The following is a 26,097-nucleotide window of genomic DNA, read 5'->3' on the forward strand; positions in this document are numbered from 1 at the left end:
GCAGGGCACAGGTGAGGAGCACACAAGATCGGGGTGGGGCTGTGCCGTCCAGGGCCTATGGGAGCCACACCAAGCCTGCGCAGAGTCAGTGGGCATGGACGGATAGGAACAATGCCCCAGGTCTGGTTGGTGCCCAGGGCAAACCAGGAACAGGAAGCTGGCCAGTGGGAGGCAGGAACTGGCTTCAAGGGGTCGGCTAGCCAAGCTCCTGAGGAAATGGTGGGAAATCCCAGAGGGATCAAGTTCCCCCAGCTGCCGAGACGTCTCATTTGGGCTCCCATTTCAGCAAAATTGAGAGGGAGAGACGTGGGCTGAGCAGAGGCCAGCTGAGCCTGTGGGCACCCAGACCCCCGCAGCCAGGACCCCCTGAAGGTGTGCTCCAGCTGACCTGGGGCAGGGCGCCGTCACCCTTGGAGGGGCTGGGGGCTGGAGACACCAAGATGGTTCCCACAACCGAGAGCCATGTGGTGCCAGGAAGCTGCCACCCAGTGGCACACTCCAGGGGTGCCCACCATCAACACTGGCCTGGAAGGCTCCTGGCCAGCCTGACCTAGGGAGACCCAGGGTGCTGGAGGGACCAGCCCTCCCAGAGACCCCATCAGGGAGACAGTCACATCTATCAGCTCTCGCGGGAAGCCTGAACAACCTCTGGTTCCCCTTCACCTGCACGGCGCCCCACCCCGTTCCCAGGTGGACTCTGGCCTGGCCCACCTATGAGCCTGTACCTTAGGAAACATGGCAATTTTCCTCCCTTGACGAGAAGTCCACTGACTCCCTCCCGCCGCCCCACATACACCTTGCATCTTCTCCAGGAGCCAAAAATGCAGCTGCAGATTGATTTGCAGCTGAGCTAAAAATAACCGCCAGGCTCCAGCCAGGGCCCGGGAAAATATCCCATTGCTAGGAGACAACGTTACTGGGAAACCGCCATTGCTAGGCAACAGGGTTGCTTGGTGACAGCTGGGCCCTGAGTCATACTCAGCCCTGGCCACTCCACCCCCCGCACCCCCTCCCCTGCCTTGGTGAGTCGGGCCTGGGTCCCAGGAGGAGGGAAGGCAGGGAGCAAAAGCTGGAGGCAGCAGAGGCCTGCACCCACCGCCCGCCGCCTCCCACAGCTGCCAGGGCCGCCCCACGCTGCGAGGTTCTCACTTCCCTGGGCTCCCATTGGGCTTCAGAGTGCTGAGGACCGCCAAACACACCTGTGGCCTCCCCACGCCACGTGGTCCCCCCCGCAGGCCCTCTCAGGGGGACGCCTGCCTCTGGGTGGGGATCAGGGGCAGTGGGGGCACAGTGTCCATCCTCCCTGCGGGTCCAGGGCAGCCTGACCTCTGGGGAGCATGGGGCTGTCCTGACCTGCACTACATGAGGATCTCCAGGGCGACCCCTTGGGCCCCAGACTCACTTTCCAAGAGGGGACCTGCTTGTCTGAGGCCCCACCCCGGGAGGGCGGACCTGAGCCCAGGTTTGTGATCCCTGAGCACACACCTCACCCCAAGGAAAGGCCGTTCCTTCCCCATAAGGAGGTCGGGCCTGCAGAGCTGTGAGGTAAGCAGCTCCGCTCCCCGATGTGACTGCGGCTCCCTCTCAGGGCACAGTGCCTTTCGTCCTCACCCCCTCATGCTACAGAACTGGAGACCCCTAGCTGCCTGGGCTAGGGAGACTCCTCTGTGCCCAGGCAACCAGATGAGGGGAGCTCCAGGTAAGGGGTGCCCCAAGTGAGTGCAGGGGTGTTTTAGGTGATGTGGTGATCAGGTGAGGGGTGTCCCAGGTGAGGGGAGCTCCAGGGGAGGGGTGCCCCAGGGGAGGGGTGCTCCAGGTGAGAGGCACTCTGGGTGAGGGAAGCTCCAGGGGAGGGGAGCCCTAGGTGATGGGAGCTCCAGGGGAGGGGAGCTCCAGGTGATGGGAGCTCTAGGGGAGGGGAGCTCCAGGGGAGGGGTGCTGCAAGTGAGGGGAGCCCCAGGTGAGGGGTGCTCCAGGTGAGAGGCACTCTGGGTGAGGGAAGCTCCAGGGGAGGGGAGCCCCAGGTGAGGGGAGCTCCAGGGGAGGGGAGCTCCAAGGGGAGGGGAGCCCCAAGTGAGGGGAGCTCCAGGGGAGGGGTGCTCCAAGTGAGGGGAGCCCTAGGTGAGGGGAACCCCAGGTGAGGGGTGCTCCAGGTGAGGGGAGCCCCAAGTGAGGGGAGCTCCAGGTGAGGGGAGCCCCAGGTGAGGGGAGCTCCAGGGGAGGGGAGCTCCAAGGGGAGGGGAGCCCCAGGTGAGGGGAGCCCCAAGTGAGGGGAGCTCCAGGGGAGGGGTGCTCCAAGTGAGGGGAGCCCCAGGTGAGGGGAGTCCCAGGTGTTGGCACAGCCTGCTTTTTGCCTGGGCCCTGGCACCTGCTGAGGGGCAAGAGCCCCGCAAAGTGCAAAGTGAAGCCCTGCCTCCCAGTCAGGGCAGTGTGCACACCCCACTGCCCTCTGCCCACCGGGGCTGAGCCTACGTGGAGGTGACAGGCCGGGTCAGACAGCACTCCCCAGTCACCTCAGGTCTCACGCACCCCCACCCACCCCGCCAGGCCTCCTCCTTTGGTCAGGGTCAGCAGGACGGGGGCACAAGTCCCCACCACACACAGAGGTGTCCTCACCCCGCCAGCACCCACACAGCTGCCTGAGCAGCACCTCCCAGGCCAGCGCGGAGGGCCAGCCTGCCCCCTTCCACTGCCCCACCTCACACCAGTCCCCCTGGGTCTGCTTCCTATCAAAATGTTGCTGACAACAGCCGGTTTCATTTTCTATTAAGGCTCTCAGGGGGCTGCCTCTCCGCCCTGAGGCTCTTTCCCTGGTGCAAAGACCCGGCTTTGCTCTCCCCACCCCTGGTCCCTCTGCTGTCTCCCAGGAGGTCCCGAGGTGGGCAGTATGAGCCTCGGTCCTCCACCCTGAGCCTGCTGGGAGGCCTGGCATCCCCAGGGGCCCAGACAGAGCCTTCCGCATCCTCCCGCCCTGCCCCGCCCCGTCCCACCCTCTCTCCAGGCCTATTCCAGAGGGAACGTGCCTCAGGACCTTTGCACACCCCTTCCTGAACAACTTCCTTTGCCCTCTCTCCCTTGGGGGACTCAGTTTAGTGTCCTGTCCGCAGGAGCCCCACCACCACCACCACCCTCGGAGGCCTCCATCACGTGTCCCTCTTGAACCTCCATCGCGCTCGTCTCTCTCCAAAATGATCTACTGGTCACTTGTTTCTCTGCTCTGCGGGTGCGCAACTGTGTCCCCCGCTGAGGGAGGTTCCGGGGCCTGGTACCCACAGGTGCGCGGAGGATGTGATGGCCGGGCGGTGAAGGGTGCCCGGCCGTCCGCTCCGCAGGAGGGGCCGGAAGGGGGAGGGTCGGACCGCTGGCGCCCAAGGGCTCGATTCTCTGGGCCCCGCTGGATTCGGGGTCCCCGCCACTCCTCCGAGGCAGGGCTCGCTCTAGCCTGGCTCTCCGTTCGCGGGCCTGGACCTTCCTTCGCCTCCCTCCTGCCCTCGCCGGCCCTCCTCTCCGCTCCCCGCCCCGCGCGCGCCGGGTTTGTTATTGTGCGGGCGCCCGTGGCAAGGGGGAGCGGGGGCGCGTGCCGGGCCGGCGCGTGGCCGTGGGCGCCGCGGCGGGAGCGCGCTGTGCGCGCGGGAGGGCGCGGCGGGGAGGGGCGGGGCTCGGCATCCTCGGCACCCCCGCCCCGGCTCGCCAGCCCGGATTGGCTACCGGCTCCGGGAGCGCGCGAGGGAGCGGCGCGTAAGGCCGGGCTGGGGGCGCGCGCGGCGCCGCCGGCGGCCGCGGAGGAGCGCGGGGAGGAGGGCGGAGGAGGAGCGCCGGGAGGAGGGCGAGGGGAGGGAGGAGGCGCCCGCCCGACTCCCTGCAAAGCGGCCTTATTTATCTGGGCACAGCCATAGCCTCCCCGGTGGGAGGCTCGGGGCGGCCGATCCTCTCCCACCGGGGAGCTCCTCTCGGGGGTGGGCAGCGGAGGGGCCCGGCCAGGCCGGACGCGGGGCGCGGGGCGCGGCCGGGCCCTGCCTGCCAGGCCAGCACCTCGGTCGCCTCTCTGCCTCGCCGGTGCCCATGCCGGGCTCCCCATGACGGGAGGACGCCCGGTGGACAGCGTGGCATGAGCCAGGAGCCCGGGCCGAGGTAAGGTGTGTGTGCCGGGCTAGGCTACAAGGCGGGGAGGGGGCAGGCCACAACACTGGGGAGGGGGCAGGCCACAGCACCGCGGAGGCCACAATGAGCAGGAGGCTGGGAAGGGTCTTGGGACAGCGCCGCCGCTGCCCCCCCGAGGGCTTACGTAACCGCAGCCCCTTCCCTGGCGGCTGCAGCTGGGCCTCCAGCCTGCCAGACCTTCCCCCAGCCCTCCACCCCAGTGGCTGCCTGGTTGAGGCCCGATCCCCATGGCAACTGGACCAAGGCTGTGGGTCGGTGCCACCGTGCTGTTCCCCCGTGGACTCCGAATTACAGGCCCCCAGCTGGGCTGCCTGGGCGAGCTCCTGGACCCCCCACAGCACTCAGGACTCCTCACCCCAGCACCATGAGCCCCTACGCCTGGAGACAGGTGTTAGATACAGTTACACTCCAGGAGGAGCTTGTGAACGCGAGGCCCAGTCGCTGACCTGCCCCTGGACACCTGAGCCCGGCCCTGCATGGAGCTTCCACAGTGGGAGGTCGAGGGGAAGGGAGGGCGCTGGCCACGTGTGCTCTGGAGGAGGGGCCGGGCGCTGGCCAAGGCTGGAGGGCCCCAGAAGCAGAGCTGGGCACCCTGAGACTTGCTGGGGGAGGGTCTGTCCTTCTGGGGGTTTGAGTGGGTCGAGGAGTCCCCCACCCATGACCCAAGAAGGAGAGAAGGCCTGGCTGTTGGAACCTCCAGGAGCCTGCAGCCTGGCGGCCGCTCCTCCACCCCTCCCAGCCTCTGCACGGGAGGCTTTCCCTCCATGGACAAGGCCCATGGACCAGGGTCAACCCAGGCCCCCCTGGCGCCAGGCAGAGCCTGGGCCCCTTTCTTCCCACAGATGCCTTCGAAGGATGCTGGACGGCAGTCTTGGGGCAGGAGGCCTGGGCGGGTTGGGAGCCTGAGAGGTTTGGGGTCCCCCAGGGCAACCCACTGGCTCCACAGGAGGTGGCCCTGGGGCTGGCCGAGGCTATCTGGGGAGGAGGGGGATTCAAGGCCCAGTCCCAAACACAGGCAGAGTGGGGAGGCTGTGCAGGCCCCAGGGCACCCCAGGACTCACCTAGCCGGATGCCTGCTGCCTCTGTGGCCTGGCTCCCCCTCACCTGGGGCCCGGGGGGCCTCTGCCTCCCCTTGCTGTGGGCCAGGCCTACGGGCATCTCTGACGCTCCGGGGGTTCATGGGGCCAATGCCACCCTCCAGCTCACACCCACTTTTGGGGCACTCGCACAAGTCCTGTCGCCCACTAGTAAGAAGGGAACAAGTAGCTGGAGGTTGGAGCACCTGGACACTCAGGCCAGCTGGGCCCAGCCTCAAGAAGGGCTGCACTGCGGGGACCAGAGAGACATCTCGCCTGGAGGCTGGGGAAGGGGTTCCTGGGCTGGCGCTGTGAGCTGTCTGCAGCCCCCATCTCATCACACGTGGGAGCTGCTGCTGTGTCTGAGGGCTGGCTGGAGGGATGAGCGGAGGTGGCAGCGAAGCGGGTGGCCCGGAACCTCCCCTCCCAGTGGCCCGGGGGAGCCTCAGTCAGACCCACTGCAGAGGGTAGGCTTGGCCTCCCCTGGGCAGTGTTTGAGGCACTGGATGCACCAGGCCCTGGAGGGCATGGACCCTTCAGAGCAGAGAGGCCTGGAGCCTGGCACATACTCCCAGAGGCACCCGGTCCCACGTGGCTGAGCTGCCCTGAGCTTGGCCACAGGACATGCTCTGCTGGAGCGCCAACTCGGCTCTCTCTTGAGGCCCACGTGCTGCCTTTCCAGAGCCCTGGGCGCCCGGGTGGGGCAGCCCTCACCCCCAAGCATCTCTGAGCTGGGGGCGGGAGGGGAGCGCTGCTGCTAGGACGTGTGCAACGTGGTAGGGATGTACATGTGCCTGAGTCACAGAGCTTGTCATGGAATTTGTCAGCCCGCGCCGTGTCCCCAACCCCAAGCTACCCTGGTCGTCACCCCAGTCCCTGGGCCACCGCTGCAGGTTGACTTGATGTGAGCTACCCATGCCCTGTCTAGCTCGATGGCCCTCAGCCGGCAGGGGGAACTGGTCAGTGCAGGTTCTGTTGTATTAGACGGGCTATCAGGGGTGAGTGAACCTCTGAGCTGAGGACCATGATGGGTGGGTATGAGCAGTCCCAAAGATGAGTGTCTCAGTGGTCGACACGCAGCTTGCAGCTTCTGGAAGGAGAGCAGGGGCGTGACAGGGGGCACACTGGGAGAGACTCCCGGCCCAGGGCTCCAGGCTGGGAGAGCATAGGGACTGAACCAGAACAGAGCAGAGAAAGGAGGCAGCAGCAGCGGGCGGGGTGGGGGTGGGGGTGGGGGCGCAGGGTTGCACTCTGGACAGCCATGCCTGGCCTGAGTCTTAGGAGTAGGACAGCTGGAGGACTTGGGGTCAAATCCTAGCTTTGTGCAACTTCTGAAAATGCACTCTGAACCTTGCTATCCTGGCTTGTGTGTGATGGGCTGAGATCAGCAGTGCAGTGGGAGGACGTGGCGCTCGGAAGCTTCCCTCCCTTCTAATGCTTCCTGTCCCCTTCCCCCTGGTCCGGCCAGACCATGGGGAACAGGCAGCCAGCACCCTCAACCCTGCAGCCCTCAAGGGGGGGGACTTGGCCAAAAAGGAGACACAAGCCGTCCCCTTCCCGAAGGTCTGAGTAAAGGTACAGCCCGCCCCAAGCCCCAGGGTCTTGGGAGCCTTCTCAGAGACCCTGGCATCACTCTTTCCCTCCCTCATGGACACCGGCCTCTGTCACAACCTGGACTGAAGAGCTGAGCCACAGTTGAGCCCTTCCGTCAACTGCCCTCCATCCCACCTCCGGGGAAGCTGCACCCCTTTCTACGTGACCCTGATCATTGGGCTGGCATTCTTCATTCACTCAGCCACCCAGCCAGCATGCTGTCTGTCCTCAGGAGAGACAGACAGGTAGACAGTGATGACAGTCCATGTCATGGCGGACATCTGGAGATGCTTTCAGGCCAGGGGTCCCACGGGGAGAGGCAGGGCAGTGCTCACACCAAAGGATAGAACAGGAGGAGCTTGCGGGGTTAAGGATCCTGGAGGCTTCCTGAGCAAGCAGGGGACCAGCATGTGCCTGGGCAGAGGGGGAGAAGAGTACAGGACAGCAGGTCTCACTGAACTGTAGGGTCAGTCTGGAAAGGGGTTGGAAGTGAGGCTCTTAGGTGGACTTGCTGGGTCTCAGCGCCCAGTGACTTCATCTATAGAAGAGGCAGCTCCTCAGGAAACCCCAGCATGGCCATCTCCAGACCTGGAAGCCACCAAGGTCTGGAGTCCTTGCAGGACTCACAGTGCTCCCCAGGTGCCCTCTGGCCCCCACGGTTCCCGTGAGTCTTCTGGGGAAGCAGAGGCCTGGTTTGCTCTCCTTGATTCACCTCTGGCTCAGGCTGGTGAAGACAAGAAGCTAAACTAGTGACTACCTTACTCCTCCTGTGGTGAACCAGGAGCCTGGAGCCCCTGCAGCCATCATAGGAGAAGCCCTCCCCCAGAATCCCACTCCTCATGGAGACACAGCACACCAGGGGCTGAGGCTGAGAATAGTGCAAGCCTGACTGTCTTATTTTAAAAGACTCTTTCCCTGCGCCTTAGCTGCTGGTGCTGCTCCCTAAAGGGGAGTAGTCCCCAGGGGATTGGCTGCCCCGCCCCGTCCTGACAGGAAGTCCTGACAGGAAGACCAGGCGGGTCCTCCTGGACACACTAGGTGCAGTGGGGGCAGGTGCCAAGAAGGCAGAGATTGCAACCTGTCTTCTGGGTCAGAGGGTCAGAACCAGGCTGAGGGGCCCTTGTCCCAGCCCCCCAGGGGCCTCTTGCCTCAGCGGCAGGAAGACCCATTTCTGATTTGAGCATTGTCCCAAAGCCCTGACCCCTGAGCTAAGGTGTGGCTGTTTCCAGTTTCGAACTGAAGATCTAGGGCTCAGACTAAGTCAACGAGGCTGGAGGGTGAGGAGCAGCTGGAGCGCAAGACCATGGACACGGTCGGGGAGCAGCAGGCCTGCTCTGTGGGAAGGAGGCTCAAACCCAGAACGTAGCGGGTGGGGAGGCTAACCGACAGGTGGACCAGGGGCTGTGGAAAGAGGGGCGGCCAGGTCTCGGACACTCCCTGCAAGCTGCTGTAAGCTCTTTTCCGTGGATGGGCTCCACCCAGAGGTCTGGGGGGTGGGGATGGGATTGTGGGTGTATGCAAATGTGAGCTGCTGTGGGGGACGGAAGGGAGCCCCGCGGATGCCCGGGGCATACACGTGATCCCCCCGACTCAGGCTCCACGTGCGCACCCATGGCTGGGAGAATTTTCAACCTAAATCGGCACTGCTCTTGAGTTATTTCTCCCTTGGTGCCGCCTCCGCCGCCTCCTCCTCCGGATCTTAGCTGGGCGGGCGTCTTCTCCCCCCTCCCCCCGCAAGCCTTCCGGGCCCCTCCCAGCCGAGCTGAGTTTGCCGGGCCGTACCCTCCCCGCCGCGCGCTGCCGCTGTCCGTGGTGGCGCGGCCCGGCCCGGCCCCGGAGCCCGCACGAGGCGGCTGCGGGGGCGCTGTCCATGGTGCTGCCGCCGCCGGGCGCGCCCTGCTCTGGGACACAGAAGGTATTCAGACAGGGGCTGCCCCTCTAACCAGCATAGCTCGCACGAGGGAATTGCCAGGATGCTCTCCCCTCTGGCCCCAGGATGGGGGGGGGGGGCACTTGTAGGCTTCATACTGTCCCTTCATGCGGCGCTGTTGTCCCAGGATGGCCCCTCCTATGTACTGGCATTAAGGGGTCTGGCTACCCCTGCCACTGTGGGCAACTGTAACTCCTGGGAGCCTCAGGTTCCTGGTCTGAAAACGGTGCTCACAGCAGTGCTTTCCCCTGTGCCCCCCAGCCGGGCAGTTGTGAGGCTGACATACACTATTACCCCAGTGGGCACTCGGCACGTGCTGTTAGGGATGTCGTGTATCAGCCCAGGTGAGGAATGCAACTACCTGGTCATGGCCTGCGGTGAACGGGCAGCCAAAGTGTGGGGGTCTCCTCTTCGGGCGTGGACTGGCAGCCTGAAGGTTCATGACTATCAGGGCATGAAGGCCTTTGGACTCAAAGCTGAGCTTGCAGCCACGAGGGCCACGTGTCCCAGTTAGACCCTTGGGCCCAGCCCAGGATGCATCCTCCCCAGATGTGGAATGCCGGCAAGTGTTGTCCTGTTCAGGGCTTGGGAACCAGTGGAGGTGTGATGCTGGGAAGGGCAGGGCAGGGAAGGACCACTGGCTCCCCTCCCCCTCGGGCCAGCAAGCTCACTCTGAGCCATGCCCTTGGTCCTCTTCTCATGCTGTTCCATGGGGCATATCGTCACCCCCAGGCTTTGAAGTGAGGAAAGTGAGGCTTGGAGCAGGGAAATGGCTCCCCAAGGCCACACAGCGATTTGGGATGAGCCACTGGGTACCCACCTCCAAGCTGAGTGTCAGAGGTGGGGACGGGCAGGAAATCTGGAATGAGAGGCAGATGGTAGCCCTGTGAGGGACCCACTGCCTCTTCTCTCTGGGGTCATCTGCATCCAGTGCCCTCTGCCACCCATTCACAGCCTTGGAGGCCTGAGCAGGGGAATGGGGGATGGTCTCAGTCCCACCCTGTGGGAAGATCCCTACACATAGCCTTTTTCAGCCAGTTCTGTGTCTGTGTCTTGGCTCCACCACTTACTGTGACCTCAGGCAAGCAATTCATGCTGCCTCAAGCTATGGTTTCCTCTTCTGTACAATGGGTACAATCATCAAAGCATTGTCCTCCATTGGTTGAGTGGGAGATTAAGGAAACGATATGTGTGCAGGGCTCATTGTGCTGGCATCACCATGAGCACCCTGGGAAGACACTTGCCCTTTCTCTGGGTATGTTCTGAGCCGCAGAACCTCCTGCAGCCACAGAGATTCTCAGTGCATGCGCCTCAGATGGAGCACTTAAACCACTCCAGAGAGCTACACAGGTGTGACATAGAGGAGTGGCTAGAGAATGCCCCAAACCCTCAGTTCCCCAGCCTTGCCTGGCAGAGAGAGGCCTGGCAGGTGCCGATGGTGGGCAGCAGAGGTGAAGGGGACGGTCACCAGCGAGTGTTCCTCCACCTCTGTTCTGTCCATAGAACCTGGGGGTCAAAAAGCTCTGTGGTGGGTGGAGGTTGAGCTCAGTGCATACAGTAGGTGCTCAGGAGTGTTGTAGTCATGACCAGCCCTGCCTTCCTGCACCTGCTCAGTCAGGGAGTCAGGGCTTACACTCAGACCCTTTCTGTTGGGCGTTTCTGGGAATGGCCTGGGAGGGGATGCCGGGGCGGGGGGGGGGGGGTAGGGCGGAGCCTAGTCCTCCCGCGCAGGACTCACTGCCGTCTCCTGGACCCTGTCTGCAGCCCGAGCGAGGAAGATGTCGAGCCCGGGTGTCAACGGCGACCCCAAGCCTCCATGCTTGCCTCGCAATGGCCTGGTGAAACTGCCGGGCCAGCCCAATGGCCTGGGTGCAGCCAGCATCACCAAGGGCACGCCAGCTGCCAAGAACCGCCCTTGCCAGCCACCCCCGCCCACCCTCCCACCACCCAGCCTGGCTGCCCCGCCGCCCCGGGCTGCTCTGGCTGGGGGCCTGTGCCCCCAGGCAGGGCTCCCCCTTGGTGGACCAGCCTTAGCCCCAGTGTCTGGGCCCCCAGCAGAGCGACCGCCCCTGGCCACAGATGAGAAGATCCTCAATGGCCTCTTCTGGTACTTCTCGGCCTGCGAGAAGTGTGTGCTGGCGCAGGTGTGCAAGGCCTGGAGGCGTGTGCTCTACCAGCCCAAGTTCTGGGCGGGCCTCACGCCTGTGCTGCACGCCAAGGAGCTCTACACAGTGCTGCCTGGAGGGGAGAAGGAGTTCGTGAACCTGCAGGGCTTCGCAGCACGTGGCTTTGAGGGTTTCTGCCTGGTGGGCGTCTCTGACTTGGACATCTGTGAGTTCATCGACAACTACGCGCTCTCCAAGAAGGGTGTCAAGGCCATGAGCCTCAAGCGCTCCACCATCACTGACGCCGGCCTGGAGGTGCGCACTGCCATGGGCCCAGAGGAGCAAGGGCTGGGGGCTGGGCCAGGCAGTAGCCACTCAGCACATGTGTGTTGTGGGGGGTGGGGCGGTGAGGAAGAAGCTTTCACACACAAGCGGCAAAGTGGCTGAGGGTGGGGCTGGTGCCCTGAGGAGTGTGGCTGTGGGGTGGGGGGAACAGGGCTGGCTACTTAGTTTCGGGGATCTAGTTCAAAATGAAAATTTGGGTCCTTTGCTCAAAGATAACTAAGGATTTCAAGACAGTAACAGCAAAGCAGGGGCTTCCCAGGTGGCGCTAGTGCTAAAGAACCCACCTGCCAATGGAGGAGACAGCTTCAGTCCCTGGGTTGGGAAGATCCCCTGGAGGAGGATATGGCAACCCATTCTAGTATTCCTGCCTGGAGAATCCCATGGACAGAGGTTGCAGAGTTGGACACAACTCAACTGACTTAGCACTCATGCATGCAACAGCAAAGCAGACAAATGTGAGACCCTGCATGCCGAGGATGCTGGAGGAGGTGGGAGAAGCAGGGGCAAAGGTCAGAGGAGCAGCTGTGGAGGTGGCCCCTTCCCCAGGAAGGGGACTCTAATCATCACATCATTAACACCAAGGGCTCTGAGCACCTGCTCGGGCCTGGCCCCGGACTCCCAGATCCCCTGTGCCCTGCCTCCTCCCTTAGAATGTTGTTTACATGTAATGAACACACTGTAAAGTGCACTTGGCAGAGTCCAGCTTGATGGATGTTGACACCCTCTGCACCCTCAAGAACACAGCTTCCTGCCCCTCAGCGGGCTCCTTCCACCCTGTCTGCTATCAGCCACCATGCCCATGGGGAGGCTCATGCTTGGGAAACCACGGTAGGCTTGAGCCCCATGGAGGCCTCCTGACCGCCCCCCCCCCGACCCTGCACCTGTCCACAGGTGATGCTGGAGCAGATGCAGGGCGTGGTGCGCCTGGAGCTGTCAGGTTGCAACGACTTCACCGAGGCTGGGCTGTGGTCCAGCCTGAGCGCGCGGATCACCTCGCTGAGCGTGAGCGACTGCATCAACGTGGCCGACGACGCGATCGCGGCCATCTCACAGCTGCTGCCAAACCTAGCCGAGCTGAGCTTGCAGGCCTACCACGTGACGGACACAGCCCTGGCCTACTTCACAGCGCGCCAGGGCCACAGCACGCACACACTGCGCCTGCTGTCCTGCTGGGAGATCACCAACCACGGCGTGGTCAACGTGGTGCATAGCCTGCCCAACCTCACCGCGCTCAGCCTCTCTGGCTGCTCCAAGGTCACGGACGACGGCGTGGAGCTTGTGGCCGAGAACCTGCGGAAGCTCCGCAGCCTCGACCTCTCCTGGTGCCCGCGCATCACTGACATGGCGCTCGAGTATGTGGCCTGCGACCTGCATCGCCTGGAGGAGCTCGTGCTGGACAGGTGTGCACGGCCCCACCCCTAGGCCACGGAGGGCAGGGCCAGGCAAGGCTGCTGGACCTCTAAGAAGGGAGCCTAGTGGACAAACCTGTAGTTAGAGGGGGCCTGCAGCGAGGGGGGCGGGGCCCTCAGAGGCTAGCCTAGTGTGGACTATAACACGGGGGCGGGGCTGAGCAGTGCCCGCCCCCCCCCACCGCACCCCCCCCCCCCCCAGGGAATATGACCTAGCGGCCAGTTGGGGGTGGAGCCTGGGTGGCGCGCGGCACGGTAGGGCAGGAAGGTAGCTCAGCTCCGGGCGTCTGGGGCGGAAAAGGAGGAAGGGGCCAGAGCTGAGGGGCGGGGACAGGTGTTTTGAAGGTGGGCAACCCCTTCTGTTGCGACCACAGGTGTGTACGCATCACGGACACTGGCCTCAGCTATTTGTCCACCATGTCGTCCCTCCGCAGCCTCTACCTGCGATGGTGCTGCCAGGTATCAGCCCTCCATGCCTCCAGAGACTAGGGAGTAGCGGGGGAGGTGGGGGGCGCGGGGAAAGCCCGCACCCAGATATGCCGCTGACCTGTAAGGAAGCCCACTCAGATCCTGTAAGGAAGTCTGGGATCCCTTCACACCCAAGCGGCGCGCATGGAGTCCCCAGGGCCCTCAGCGACTCCGTGGGGACCTGAGAACCTACCCCCTTCCCCCTACGGCCTGACGCTAGGAGTGGGGCTCCCTCGAGGCGGGAACGGAAATAGCTAACTCGCCCCGCTCTCCCGCCCAGGTGCAGGACTTCGGGCTGAAGCACCTCCTGGCCATGAGGAGTCTGCGTCTCTTGTCTCTGGCAGGTGAGCCCCTGTGCCGCCCTCCTGGGCAGTGGCCACTCATCCCCACCTAGGCCGACTCCGCCAGCAGTGCCGGGACCCTCGTGCAGACCCACGCCTGGTGTTGACTCACGGCGGCCCAGATCCCACCCGGCCAGAGGCGGAGTCTCGCCTAGTCCGGGCCCCGCCCTGGTCACGCCCACTAAGCCCCGCCCCTCCGCAGGCTGTCCGCTGCTGACCGCCACCGGGCTGTCGGGCCTGGTGCAGCTGCAGGACCTGGAGGAGCTGGAGCTGACCAACTGCCCCGGAGCCACCCCCGAGCTCTTCAAGTACTTCTCGCAGCACCTGCCCCGCTGCCTCGTCGTCGAGTAGTCGGGGCCTCCCGGCCCTCGGCCCCTCGCTCTCCTCCCCGCCCCGCCCCGAGCAAGGAGGGCGGCGGGCGGGCCAGCCCCGCGCACGCACGCACGCACGCTCGGGGAATTTGTGCATGCCCCTCGCGCCCGCAACTGCACGCCCGCCCTTCGCCACGCCACAGTCGCCTCCATCGTTCGCCCGCCCGCCGGAGGCGGAGCGCTGGGGCTCGGTCCTGGGGGCGCTTTGAGCTCGCCAGACGGCCGCCCCTACCGCCTTCTCCGCCACACCCCGCTCTGTCTCCCCACCCCGGGCAGGGCCCAGGGGCATTGAGGGGAGCTGGGTCCCCTAGGACACAGGGGCCCGGAAGAGCCCCCAGGGCTTCCCGCATCTTCCACTGCACAGCGCCTGGAGCCCTCCGAGGGGTGCGAGGGGAAACAGGCCGCCGCCAAAGCCATGGCCCGCCCAGGAGCCCAAGTCCCGCCCGCCCTTCCCCAGCTCATGCCAGCCTGACCCTCAGCGACCTCCCCTCTTCCTTGCCGCTGTGTGAGAGAGGCCCGGCTCGCCCCACCCCACCCACAGACCTAAGGTCCTCGGACCCTGGCCAGGCTAGGGCAGAACTGGATTAGGAGAGGGGCCACCGGGCTGACAGTGACCTTGGCATAATCAACATTAGCCCAGCTGACCCCAGTCCACTTCAACTCAGGGGTGGCATAGCTACCTTGAGAGGCTTGCAGGTGGAGCGACCATTAGGGCCTGCAGGCCTTGGGAGCAGTCCTGAGTTGACCCTGCCCTGCAACCCCTGTAGCCAGCTGGGCCCAGGCCCCTCAGCGCAACGCTTCATCCTGGGCAGGTCTCCACCAGGTGGAAGCTGGGAAAGGGGGCCCTAGCCAGTGACCAATCTTCCAGTGACCAGCTCCCCCTCAACACCCAAAGGGAGGGCTCCTTTCTAGCCACAGCCTCCCTCTCCCCAGCTTCCCAGACTTCTACCTGCCCACATGGGCGCACCGTGTTCTGTCTAGTCCCAACACACCTGGAAGTCCTGGGGTGCTGGCCCATCTTGGCGATTGCTGAGGAGGGGGCTGGGACCCCTTTCCATCCCAACCTTGAGCACCCACACCCTATCTTGGGACACTCCCCCCGCCCCCAATCTGGTTGGAAGAGAGTAGCCAGTTTCCAGAGAGCCAGAGAGTGACAGAGAGAGAGAGAGAAAGAGAAAGAGCGAGTGAGAGATGCTGTTGAAGACAGACAGTTCAACAGCCCAAAGATTTCCCTGCCCCTGGAGTGCTGGCCAGAGGCTCCAGGGCTGAGATGGTCAGGAGCCAGTTTCTTCAGCCCCGCCTCCCCACAGCTCCCAGTGGGGAGGGGCAGCTGTCCATTTGTCCAAAGTATTAATGCAACTGAAGCTATTTCCAACGACTGTAGGAGGAAAAATTAGGGGGACAGAGGAAAACAAAACCAACCAACCCCTAAAATCATTTTCTTATTGTACATAACGACCTCATTCTCCTGTATATGCGGAAGATATAACCTTATATTTGGTAAGTGTTTCTTGTGCTATTTTATCACGTGACCTGTTTATAAAAATATATATTAAAAAAGTTGTAAAAACACATGTCTGAATTGTTTCTAGGTCATCACACCATGGTGGGGAAGGTGTTATCTGTCCTGAGTGGCCCAAGTCTGAATTTTTGTGCACCCCTCATCAGGTTTATTGGTTCTTTTAATAAACATGCAGAGACTGGTAACACTGTGCCAGGCTGGAAACCCAGCAGTGACCACCACAGAAGGCCCCTAACCTCTTACTGTGTCAGCGGGGAGAGACACTAAAATCATTACATATAACAGTCCTTCCAAAATATCTAGGATATAGCCCATTCTTCCAAGGGCAAAAATGAGGGCTGCTAGGGGTATCCTTGGAGAAGGAAATGGCAACCCACTCCAGTGTTCTCTCCTGGAGAATCCCAGGGACGGGGGAGCCTGGTGGGCTGCCGTCTATGGGGTCGCACAGAGTCGGACACGACTGAAGCGACTTAGAAGCAGAAGCAGCAGCAGCAGCAGCAGGGGTATCCTAGACGATCACACAGAGCAGCAAGCACCGGCCAGGGCGCATAGCCAGCAAAGAAAGGGCGGCTCAGAGAGGGTCACTGATTGAACCGTTTGTGTGAACAGGTCCAGTCAGGCACCAGAGCTCTTGGAGACAGACGGATGCGAGTTCACACTCGTGTGAAACAGATGTAATCAGTATACCAGGTTGTGACGAGCGCCGTGGAGGCCACTTAGATGGGGTGGCCGGGGAAGGCCTCTAAAAACGTGCCATTTAAGCTGAACTCTGAGGGATGAGGAGAATTGTTCCGGGGAGGACAACGAGCGAGCACGCGCGATGACCGTGAGGCAGGCAAGGGCGCAGCCGGCTGGGAGCCGCCGTGGCGGGAGCTGCGCGGAGGGGACGGGGCCGGGAGCTCGGGATTTGCCTCCCAGCGCGGTGAGGACGTGTGGGGAGGCCCGCAGGCCGAAGAGTCCCTGGCTGTGTGGAGCTCAGATGAGGCGGGAGGAGGGACCCCTGGAGAGCCGCTAGGAAGCTGTTCCCGAGTACCGAAGAGGGCGAAAAAGAAGGCGGAGACGGAGGAGGGGTGGGGGGCTAGCCTGGGGATGCCTGGGCTTGCTGATGGACCGTGGGGCAGAGATGAGCACTAGCGTTAAAATAGCACGAGTAAAAGAGGAAGAGGAAGAATACCGGAGGCGGAACCGGCGGAGCCTCTACCCCACCTCTGCTCTCCCCTCCGCCTCCAAGGCGCGCTCCCGTCCCGGAACGTTTGTGGTGTGGGCACCCGCTTCCAGCGCGGGGCTGGAAAGAAAAGGACCACGTTCGGCGGGGGGCGGGACGGAAACGGGCTGCTTCCGGCGCGGCCGTTCCTCCCCTGCCCGGCAGTTTCGGGAAATGGCTCATGTGCCCGCGGAAGGAGAGACTTCTCCGTTCCTCCGGTTCCCTCTGACCCTCGCGCCTCTGTAGTCTGTGTTTTCTGGGCGTCTCTGGTCTTCCTGCCCCCTTTCCAGAGGCCGGCTGTGCACGGTGGGAGCCATCTGGTTTCCCTGGCGGGACTGACTGCCCGAAGGTCCAGTGACAATCCTGATTTGGCAGTTAGGGGGTTGGAGAATTGGCCTGGCCTGGGGCTGACCAGGTAAGGTCTCCTCCAGAAGTCAGACATGGGGCTGGCTAGCCTCAGGGCAGCCATGGCGCCCTCCGTCTGCCCGGTGAGGGTGATGGAACTTGCCTATCAGACCGACTAACGGTGGACTCCCCTGGACTAAGCAGTTTTGGAGGAACCACCCAGGGTGAAGGGTCTGAGTGGCCACGCCCCTGCCGCCAGGCTGACCAGGCCTGCCCACCTCACTGATCTGTCCTCGCCACTCGTGCAGCCATGGAGAAGATGTCCCGCGTGACCACGGCCCTCGGTGGGAGCGTGCTGACTGGCCGCACCATGCACTGCCATCTGGATGCTCCGGCCAACGCCATCAGCGTGTGCCGTGACGCGGCCCAAGTGGTCGTAGCAGGCCGCAGCATCTTCAAGATCTATGCCATTGAGGAGGAGCAGTTTGTGGAGAAGCTGAACCTGCGCGTGGGCCGCAAGCCCTCCCTCAACCTGAGCTGTGCAGACGTTGTCTGGCACCAGATGGACGAGAACCTGCTGGCCACGGCTGCCACCAACGGCGTGGTGGTCACCTGGAACCTGGGCCGGCCGTCCCGCAACAAGCAGGACCAGCTGTTCACGGAGCACAAGCGTACAGTGAACAAAGTGTGCTTCCACCCCACTGAGGCCCACGTGCTGCTCAGCGGCTCCCAGGATGGCTTCATGAAGTGCTTTGACCTGCGCAGGAAGGACTCTGTCAGCACCTTCTCGGGTGAGGCCCTGGGAGGCAGGTCAGGCAGGTGTGCATCTCTGCAGGTGGCCGACCTGTCTAGGCAGGTTAAGAAGCGCTGTTTGTCAGAGGCCCTCAGGTGTGCTCCCAGAGGGCTTCCTGGAGGAGGAGCCAGCTGAGCTGGCACTGGAGGAGGGGGTGGAGGTCAGCAGGGAAGGGGCAGGGGTGGGCCTGGTGGAAGTGTGAGGGGTATGTGGAGTGTGGGCACAGCGTTGATGCACTTGCGGGGCCAGCAGGAGTCGAGGGTAGTGTGGGATCAGGGAGAGGGCAAATGGGTGGCTGCCCTGGCAGCTGAGCCTTCTCTCGCCATGCCTCAGAGCTCCAGGCCACCTCATTGCATGAAGTCTGCTTCCAGGGTCCTCAGCCCAGGGAAGCAGTGGGGAGTGGGGCATTGCCTGGTTCCTCCCCCCTCAAGTTCCCTTCCCAGCAGGTCCAGCTCTTGACACCCCCGCCTTGAGCCAGCTTACCTTTTTACCTCGATGAGACCAAATGAAGGACAGGGCAGAGCCCTCAGATAATCAGGGAGCATCTTACGACAGTCCTTGAGCTCCCTGTGCGGGGGAAAGCTGGATGCTGCATTCGAAGTCTCCTGGTGTGGTGGTCCTCAGGGCTAGACGTGTCCCCTCAAGGTCTCCAGTCCTTGGGGGCTGGCCAGCCTGGCAGCTCCAGCTCAAGGTGTAGGGCCTGGGCAGAGCCTGGGGCATTCTATCCCTGCCTCCTGGGGCCTGAGGTTTCCAGAGGATTGTGTTCGGCCCACCAAGGCTCCTGTTCACACAGTGCTCTGACACCTGGTCCTGAAGCCGTGACAGCTTTGCACGAGGACGGATGTCAGATGCAGAATCCAGAGAAAATCAAGGTCCAGGAGTCTGTTAAAAACCACCCGATGCCTGGTGTCCCTCTCACCTGCCTAGGCTATTATCTGCTTTGCCATGCCTCTCTTTGCCCCTGTCCACTCTGGACAGGCCTTGGCAGTGTCTACACCACCCTCCAGGCCTTCTGGTCTGGGCCATGGGCAGGAATGCAGCACCAGCCCACATCCATTCCAAGGAATCCCCATTGGTTGCTTGCTTTCCCTCCTGGAGCTCCTGTGGGCCACCCTGTCCCCCACCCTCAACCTTCTCCCTCCACTAATGTCCACTCACAGGCCAGTCTGAGAGTGTGCGTGACGTCCAGTTCAGCATCCGAGACTACTTCACCTTCGCGTCCACCTTCGAGAATGGCAACGTGCAGCTCTGGGACATTCGGCGGCCTGACCGCTGTGAGCGAATGTTCACAGCCCACAATGGGCCTGTATTCTGCTGTGACTGGCACCCCGAGGACAGGTGTGGGCTGGGGGCCAGGGCAGCGGGGCAGGGTGGGTGGGCTTGTGGAAGGGCTCTCTGACTGCCTCAAGACCTGTGAGACAGAGTGGGGAGCCCTCCCACCCCGAAAGAGGTCACTGAGGACTTCCTGGGCCTTCCCCAGGGGCTGGCTGGCCACAGGTGGGCGTGACAAGATGGTGAAGGTCTGGGACATGGCCACACACCGTGCCAAGGAGGTGCACTGTGTGCAGACCATCGCCTCCGTGGCCAGAGTCAAGTGGAGGCCTGAGTGCCGCCACCACCTCGCCACGTGCTCCATGATGGTGGACCACAATGTCTACGTGTGGGACGTGCGCCGGCCCTTTGTGCCTGCCGCCATGTTTGAGGAGCACCGGGACGTCACGACGGGCATCGCCTGGCGCCACCCGCATGACCCCTCGTTCCTGCTCTCCGGCTCCAAGGACAGCACTCTGTGTCAGCACCTGTTCCGCGACGCCAGCCAGCCTGTTGAGCGTGCCAACCCTGAGGGCCTCTGCTACGGCCTCTTTGGGGACCTGGCCTTCGCAGCCAAGGAGAGCCTCGTGGCCACCGAGTCGGGGCGCAAACCCTACGCTGGGGATCGGCGCCACCCCATCTTCTTCAAGCGCAAGCTGGACCCTGCCGAGCCCTTTGCGGGCCTCGCCTCCAGTGCCCTCAATGTCTTTGAGATAGAACCCGGCAGCGGCAGCATGAGCTGGTTCGTGGATACAGCCGAGCGTTACGCCCTGGCCGGCCGACCACTGGCTGAGCTCTGTGACCACAATGCGAAAGTGGCTCGAGAGCTTGGCCGTAACCAGGTACACAGGGTGGGCTGAGGGCTAGGATCTTGGTACAGGGCCTGGCACTCCTCTGACAGCTGCGGCTGGACCGTGCCGAGTTCAGAGTTCAGCTCTGGCTGAGGACACCCCCAGCTTGCCCCAGTAACAGAGTGTCCAGAGCCCCAGGAGTGGGCCAGATGCCAGTGCCATTCCTGGGGTGCAGGCCTGGGTGTTGTGGGGTCTTGGCCCCTCTTGGCTTGTCCTTGCTTCTAGACTTCCCAGGATGTCCGGCCCTACAGAGAATGTCCACATTGCCTTGCTCATCATCTCCCTGGGACCTCAGGCCCATTTCCATGTTTCCTCTGCCCCTACAGGATGGAGGCTAGGTTTTTTGTTTTTCCTATGGGCCTCGGCTTCCCACCTGGGGTGGGCCAGGACGTTGGGTCCCTGGGGCAGCTGAAAGCTGAGGGTTTGTGGTTCTATCCAGGCAGAGGGGAGCCTGTGCAGGCCTCCAGGGACCCAGGACCCCCATGAGTGACTAGTGCCTACCCCTAGGTGGCTCAGACGTGGACCATGCTCCGGATCATCTACTGTAGTCCTGGTCTGGTGCCCACCACCAATCTCAACCACAGCATGGGCAAGGGCAGCTCCTGTGGCCTGCCCCTCATGAACAGGTAGACACCTGGGGGCGGCTCTCCCCAGAGGGTGGGACTGCTGGTGCCTACCCACCCATCGGCCCTCCCTGCCTCCAGTTTCAACCTGAAGGATATGGCCCCAGGACTGGGCAGTGAGACTCGGCTGGACCGCAGCAAGGGTGATACACGGAGCGACACAGTGCTGCTGGACTCCTCAGCCACACTCATAACCAATGAAGGTAGGGTGGGGGCTGGCAGAGGGCCTTCATGGGATTGGGAATGGGTCTCCAAGCGTGAGGCAGTCCTGGAATGCTCTCCCTCCCTCCCTTGGACAGATAACGAGGAGACTGAGGGCAGCGATGTGCCCACTGATTACCTGCTGGGCGACGTGGAAGGTGAGGACGATGAGCTTTACCTGTTGGATCCGGAACACGCACACTGTAAGTGGGGGTGTTTCGGGGAAGGGGTGGAGTGGGGCTGGGAGGCGGGGCCAGAGCCTGCCTACCCTTCCTGCCCCTATGTCATAGCGGAGGAGCCCGAGTATGTGCTGCCCCAGGAGGCCTTCCCGCTGCGCCACGAGATTGTGGATACCCCGCCGGGGCCCGAGCACCTGCAGGACAAGGCCGACTCTCCCCACGTGAGCGGCAGTGAGGCAGATGCAGCCTCCCTGGTGCCTGTGGACTCCTCCTTCTCACTCATCTCGGTCTCGCACGCGCTGTGCGACAGCCGCCTGCCGCCCGACTTCTTCAGCGCCCTAGTGTGTGACATGCTGCGCTTCTATGCCGAGCAGGGTGATGTGCAGATGGCCGTGTCCGTGCTCATTGTGCTGGGTGAGCGCGTGCGCAAGGACATCGACGAGCAGACCCAGGTGGGTGACAGGGTCTGGGGTTCTTCCTGGAGCAGCTGCCACCCCGAGGACTGCCCCTGCACGCCCCGCCTACACCTGCACCTGTGTCTATGCCCAGGGAACCCCGGGTTCTTACTCCGCCCTCCCCGCCCTGCCCACCAGGAGCACTGGTACACGTCCTACATCGACCTGCTGCAGCGCTTCTGCCTCTGGAACGTGTCCAATCAAGTGGTCAAGCTCAGCACCAGCCGCGCCATCAGCTGCCTCAACCAGGCCTCCACCACCCTGCATGTCAACTGCAGCCACTGCAAGCGGCCCATGAGCAGCCGGGGCTGGGTGTGCGACCGCTGCCGCCGCTGCGCCAGCATGTGCGCCGTCTGCCACCACGTGGTCAAGGGGCTCTTCGTGTGGTGCCAGGGCTGTAGTCACGGCGGCCACCTGCAGCACATCATGAAGTGGCTGGAGGGCAGCTCCCACTGCCCCGCCGGCTGCGGCCACCTGTGCGAGTACTCCTGACCCGCTGCCGGGCTGGTGGGGATGGGCTTGTGAACCAAATAAAGGACGCGGGAGGCATTCTGAGCGGCTTGTTACCTGCTCGTGTCGCTTGGGGTCAGCTGCCGGCGCGGCCTACTTTACCGGGCGGAGGGCGGGGCCTCCGCGGCGCAGTAGCCAATAGCATCCCTTGGAGCGGCCCTCGCCCCTCCTCCCGGAAGCGCCCCCCTCCTTCTGGGCCGAAGGAAGCGGCTCCCCAGCCGGTCGGTGGCCTCACGGAGGCACTCCCGGCGTGCCTCGCGGCTGCAAGCTCATGGCGCTGGAGGCGCGGCCGCTTCTGTGGCTCGCGCTCTGGACGCTGGCGGTTCCCGCCCGGAGCTTCGGGAAGGACGCCGACGGAGGGTGGTGAGCGGCGCCGGGTGGCCGGGTGGGGCGAAGCGGGGCGGGGAGCGCAGCGGGGCGGCCGACAAAGTGAGCCGCTGTGTCGGCAGGCGACGGCCCGGACCGGGGGCGCCGGCGGCCGTGACGGAAGAGGAGCACTGCACTGTGGAGCGCCGGGCTGACCTCAGCTACGCCGAGTTCGTGCAGCGGTACTTGCGGCCTCCTTCGGGGCCACACCTCCCGGAAACCTGTGCCTAGAGCCGTCCCCTGCACCGCCGAGGCCGCTTCCCCTTGAGCCCCTTCGAGCGCGTGTGGGCGGGAGCCGAGGGTGGGCGAGGGTCAGACCTGGCCGTGACCCTGCCCTTCCTTTTAGCTACGCCTTTTCCAGACCTGTCATCCTGCAGGGGCTCACCGACAACTCGGTGAGTATTCACGCCCCTCTCGACGACCACTCGCCAGTGCAGGGCCCCGCCCCGAAGTCCTTTCTCTACCTCCGCAGAGGTTCCGGGACCTGTGCACCCGTCAGAGGCTGCTGGCCTCCTTTGGAGACAGCGTGGTCCGGTTGAGCACCGCCAACACCTACTCCTACCAGAAAGGTGAGCTGCCCCACCCTGCAGCCCAGCCTACTTGCCAGCACCTTGCAGGCAGCACCAACTAGTCCTGACCAACGCCTTTCAAACTGCAGTGGACCTGCCCTTTGAGAAGTATGTGGAGCAGATGCTGCACCCCCAGGACCCCATCTCCATGGGCAATGGTGAGCCAGACAGGTGACCATGGGTGTGTGTGGGGGGTGACTTGGAGATCCCTGTGTCCTGTGTTTTCCGCTGGCAGACACGCTGTACTTCTTTGGGGATAACAACTTCACTGAATGGGCCTCCCTCTTTCGGCACTATTCTCCACCTCCGTTCAGCCTGCTGGGTACAACTCCTGCTTACAGCTTTGGAATTGCAGGTGGGTGCCCTGCAGGACAAAGGGACTTGGGGGCTGGGTTGGGGAGGATTAAGCTTGGTAACCAGGTGCTCGTAACTCGCCCCACAGGAGCTGGCTCTGGGGTGCCCTTCCACTGGCATGGACCCGGGTTCTCGGAGGTGATCTATGGCCGCAAGGTCAGCACAGGGTGCGGGCTGAGACTCTGGGTTCACTGACCAAAATACAAAGCATAACTTTGCTGCTCCTCCCCACCCCCCAGCGCTGGTTTCTGTACCCTCCTGAGAAGACACCCGAATTCCACCCTAACAAAACCACACTGGCCTGGCTCCGGGACACATACCCAGCCCTGACACCATCTGCACGGCCCCTGGAATGCACTATCCAGGCTGGTGAGGTCAGTGGCTGGCAGGCAGGGGCCAGGCTGAGCGGGGCCAAAGATCCCCAACCAACCCATCAACCCACATGTCCCCCCCACCCCTCGCCAGGTGCTGTATTTCCCTGACCGATGGTGGCATGCCACACTCAACCTCGACACCAGCGTCTTCATCTCTACCTTCCTCGGTTAGCCAAAGGGGGTGGCTGGCGAGCCCACTGCACACCAGCACACATCCCTGCAGTGCTCACAGGTTTTATTACAGGGACAGAGGTGGTGGCAGCAGCCTCAGCCCAACCCACCTCAGCCCCCCTTTCCGGCCCAGGAGGAGGATGAGAGGTGCGTTGCCCAGCAGAACTGATGGGGGTGGGGTTGGGGACACCAGGGTAGGGATCCAGGGACACAAACTATGTACAGAAAACTAGGGGCTACTGCCCCAAGGCCCTCCTGAGCTAGGGTACCGGGCAAGGCAGGTGGGTGGCCCATACACCCACCCTGCTCAGTAATCCTCTACCCAGCCATTCTCAGAGATGAAGGCATCGATGACCTCTTTCATGGCCAAGTTGGGGATGAGCTGTTCCTGGGTCAGGGGGCTCCGAGTCACAGGGTCAAAATGGCCCACGCGCTGTAGTGACGACAGGATCAGAATTAGGAGCTGCTCAGGGTGTGTGGGTCCTGCTGCCAACACCCATAGGCCCTCACCTGCAGGTGCTCCTCGATGTCCTTGCGGTCGTACGTGATGCCGCTGGGCGTGATGCAGGGCTCCCGCATCAGCTCAAAGCTGATCTTGCCGCACAGGTAGTCGGGGATGTCTCGCTTCTGCAGCACACAGGGTTGGATCAGGTCAGGGGCTGGGAAGGGACACTGCTCCGGCTACCCACAGGCCCCAGAAGACGGGCAGCTCACCTTTCTCTTCTCATCTACCTGGGAGAAGAGCTCGTCCATGTCTGCCAAGTACTTGTCCTGCAAAGAACCAAGCAGCCACTTGTGGGCCTGACACCCCTCTCCCCTCCCCAGGCACCGAGACACACAGACCCAACAGGAGCTGGGGGACCTCACATCACAGCACACACACACACAGAGGAACCACACTTGGGCTGGGGCACCCTCACATGCTTGGCTTCAATGCAGGCCTGCTGGGCCCGTATGTGGCTGTCGTCCTCGTCACCCTCGTGGTTCCGCTGACACTCTTCCAGTTCCCTGGGGGTTGACCAAAAGGTGATCAGAGATGGGTCTGGCCAGGGACAGTCAGACTCCACTCCAGTCTTAGGATCATTCAGGCCTCATTCCCCTCCATCTCCTGTGTGCCAGAGTTGACCTTCAATAAACACCTGTGTTCACACCTCAGAGTTAACCTAAAAGTGGTGACTCGAGGGGGGGAGCCCACCTCTCACGCTCAGCCACAATGAGCCGTGTAAGATAAGAGTGCAACTCATTTTCCTGGTGGATGCGTCGCTCCTCAATGCTGTTCCAGCGCTTTTTCTTTGCGATGCGCAGAGCACTGGGGATGTCATCCCCAAAGTTGAGCCGCTGCTCCTTGGCCAGGTTGTAGGCTGGGGGATAGAGTATTTGGGTAAACTTCAACCAGTCCACCCACCTGGTCCCAGGCACCCTGGAACCGGCTAGCCTATAAGCCCACCTCGCTGCAGGTTGGCAATAGCCTCATCATAGCTTTCCATCTCCAGCTGGCATTGCCCCAGGAAGAAGTGTGCCTTCACAGACTGCCCGTCCAGCTCCAGGGCGCGCCGACAGTCAGCCAGGGCTTGCTCGTGCTGCTGCATCTTCAGGTAGCACAGTGCCCGGTTGGTGTAATACACTGCCACCAAGGGGTTCCGGGTCTGGGGACCAAGGCCGGACCAGCCGGCATGAGGGAGTGAGCTCAGCCTGCCCACTCTGTCCCAACTTGAGGCCCACAGTTGGAACCAAGACACTAGCGTTTTCTCAGCTTCCAAGCCCTTGGGTTCTGAGGGAGGGTGAAGCCTACGTGAGCCCACTCTCTTGGACTCCAATGAGTCTTGTGAGGTAGCTTTCCCAGACTCGTGGAAGTGCCCAGCATCGCGTTTGACTCCTCAAGGAGCAAGGGTGCCTGGTCCCCAGCCCAGTGGGCCTCGAAAACCTACAGTTCCCACCCAACACAGTTCTCTGGCAGCCCGCACTGGCTTGGGAAAGGCGCGGCCTCGGCCCCAGACCCCAAGCACCCACCCCCTCCCTCCGAAAGTCTGGCGGGCACGGCCTGACATGTTCTGGAGAGGGCGCGGGGCAGAAGCCGCACCCCGGCCCCTCCCCTGGCTCAGACGCCAAGCCCCTCCCGCAGCGCGGGCGCACTCACGATGGCGCGGCCGTAGCAGGCCGCCGCCTCCGGGTACTTGCGGCCCACGAAGAGCCGGTTGCCCTGCTCCTTGAGCTCCTGTGCGCTCGGGCTCTTCTCGGGGCTGGCGCCGCCGGCGCCCAGCCGTGCGCCGCCCTCCTTCTCCTCCTTGCCCTTCATGGCGCCGCGCGGCACCGCCTGGGCTCCGCTCCCAGGCTCCGCGCCCAGCCCGCCCTGCGCCCGCAGCCCGAGCCCGCGATCCGCTCGGGCCCGGTCCAGCGCTCCGCCACCGGAACTTCCGGTCTGCAGGTAGGCGGGGCCAGCGGAGCGGACCGCCGCGCGGGTGGGCGGGGC

The 26,097-nt window shown here is 63.3% G+C and overlaps 4 protein-coding genes across 12 annotated transcripts; 3 read left to right on the top strand and 1 right to left on the bottom strand.

Annotated features, from left to right (window-relative positions):
- The first annotated feature begins 3,794 nt into the window (after window positions 1-3,794).
- FBXL16 (F-box and leucine rich repeat protein 16) lies at window positions 3,795-15,373 on the top strand. Of its 2 annotated transcripts, none has more exons than XM_027527093.1 (6): window positions 3,795-4,136; window positions 10,525-11,180; window positions 12,102-12,610; window positions 12,994-13,078; window positions 13,368-13,431; window positions 13,631-15,373. In XM_027527093.1, the coding sequence occupies exons 2-6, from the start codon at window positions 10,539-10,541 to the stop codon at window positions 13,777-13,779; spliced, it is 1,449 nt and encodes a 482-aa protein (XP_027382894.1). In that variant the 5' UTR covers window positions 3,795-4,136; window positions 10,525-10,538; the 3' UTR covers window positions 13,780-15,373. The 2 variants fall into 2 exon arrangements, with proteins under 2 accessions (XP_027382894.1, XP_027382893.1); XM_027527092.1 differs by having other exon boundaries at window positions 3,795-4,131.
- A 900-nt stretch (window positions 15,374-16,273) lies between these two features.
- WDR24 (WD repeat domain 24) lies at window positions 16,274-21,838 on the top strand. Of its 2 annotated transcripts, XM_027527088.1 has the most exons (9): window positions 16,274-16,940; window positions 17,179-17,661; window positions 18,824-19,001; window positions 19,144-19,816; window positions 20,333-20,451; window positions 20,530-20,651; window positions 20,748-20,852; window positions 20,940-21,280; window positions 21,422-21,838. In XM_027527088.1, the coding sequence occupies exons 2-9, from the start codon at window positions 17,181-17,183 to the stop codon at window positions 21,773-21,775; spliced, it is 2,373 nt and encodes a 790-aa protein (XP_027382889.1). In that variant the 5' UTR covers window positions 16,274-16,940; window positions 17,179-17,180; the 3' UTR covers window positions 21,776-21,838. The 2 variants fall into 2 exon arrangements, with proteins under 2 accessions (XP_027382889.1, XP_027382888.1); XM_027527087.1 differs by having other exon boundaries at window positions 16,274-17,661.
- A 99-nt stretch (window positions 21,839-21,937) lies between these two features.
- Window positions 21,938-24,784, top strand: JMJD8 (jumonji domain containing 8). Of its 7 annotated transcripts, none has more exons than XM_027527109.1 (11): window positions 21,938-22,156; window positions 22,243-22,341; window positions 22,506-22,554; window positions 22,632-22,728; window positions 22,818-22,886; window positions 22,964-23,083; window positions 23,171-23,238; window positions 23,322-23,456; window positions 23,548-23,623; window positions 23,701-23,774; window positions 24,234-24,784. In XM_027527109.1, exons 1-10 carry the CDS (start codon window positions 22,065-22,067, stop codon window positions 23,769-23,771), a joined length of 876 nt encoding a protein of 291 aa, XP_027382910.1. In that variant the 5' UTR covers window positions 21,938-22,064; the 3' UTR covers window positions 23,772-23,774; window positions 24,234-24,784. The 7 variants fall into 7 exon arrangements, with proteins under 7 accessions (XP_027382910.1, XP_027382911.1, XP_027382912.1 ...); XM_027527110.1 differs by having other exon boundaries at window positions 24,319-24,784; XM_027527111.1 differs by having other exon boundaries at window positions 24,453-24,784.
- STUB1 (STIP1 homology and U-box containing protein 1) lies at window positions 23,675-26,044 on the bottom strand. Its single transcript, XM_027527108.1, has 7 exons — window positions 25,765-26,044; window positions 25,075-25,273; window positions 24,823-24,988; window positions 24,548-24,635; window positions 24,342-24,398; window positions 24,138-24,254; window positions 23,675-24,060 (listed from the first exon to the last, which is right to left on the bottom strand). The coding sequence occupies exons 1-7, from the start codon at window positions 25,921-25,923 to the stop codon at window positions 23,935-23,937; spliced, it is 912 nt and encodes a 303-aa protein (XP_027382909.1). The 5' UTR covers window positions 25,924-26,044; the 3' UTR covers window positions 23,675-23,934.
- Between the last annotated feature and the right edge of the window lie 53 nt (window positions 26,045-26,097).

The sequence above is a fragment of the Bos indicus x Bos taurus genome, chromosome 25 (assembly GCF_003369695.1).
Source record: "Bos indicus x Bos taurus breed Angus x Brahman F1 hybrid chromosome 25, Bos_hybrid_MaternalHap_v2.0, whole genome shotgun sequence".
NCBI lineage: Eukaryota > Metazoa > Chordata > Mammalia > Artiodactyla > Bovidae > Bos > Bos indicus x Bos taurus.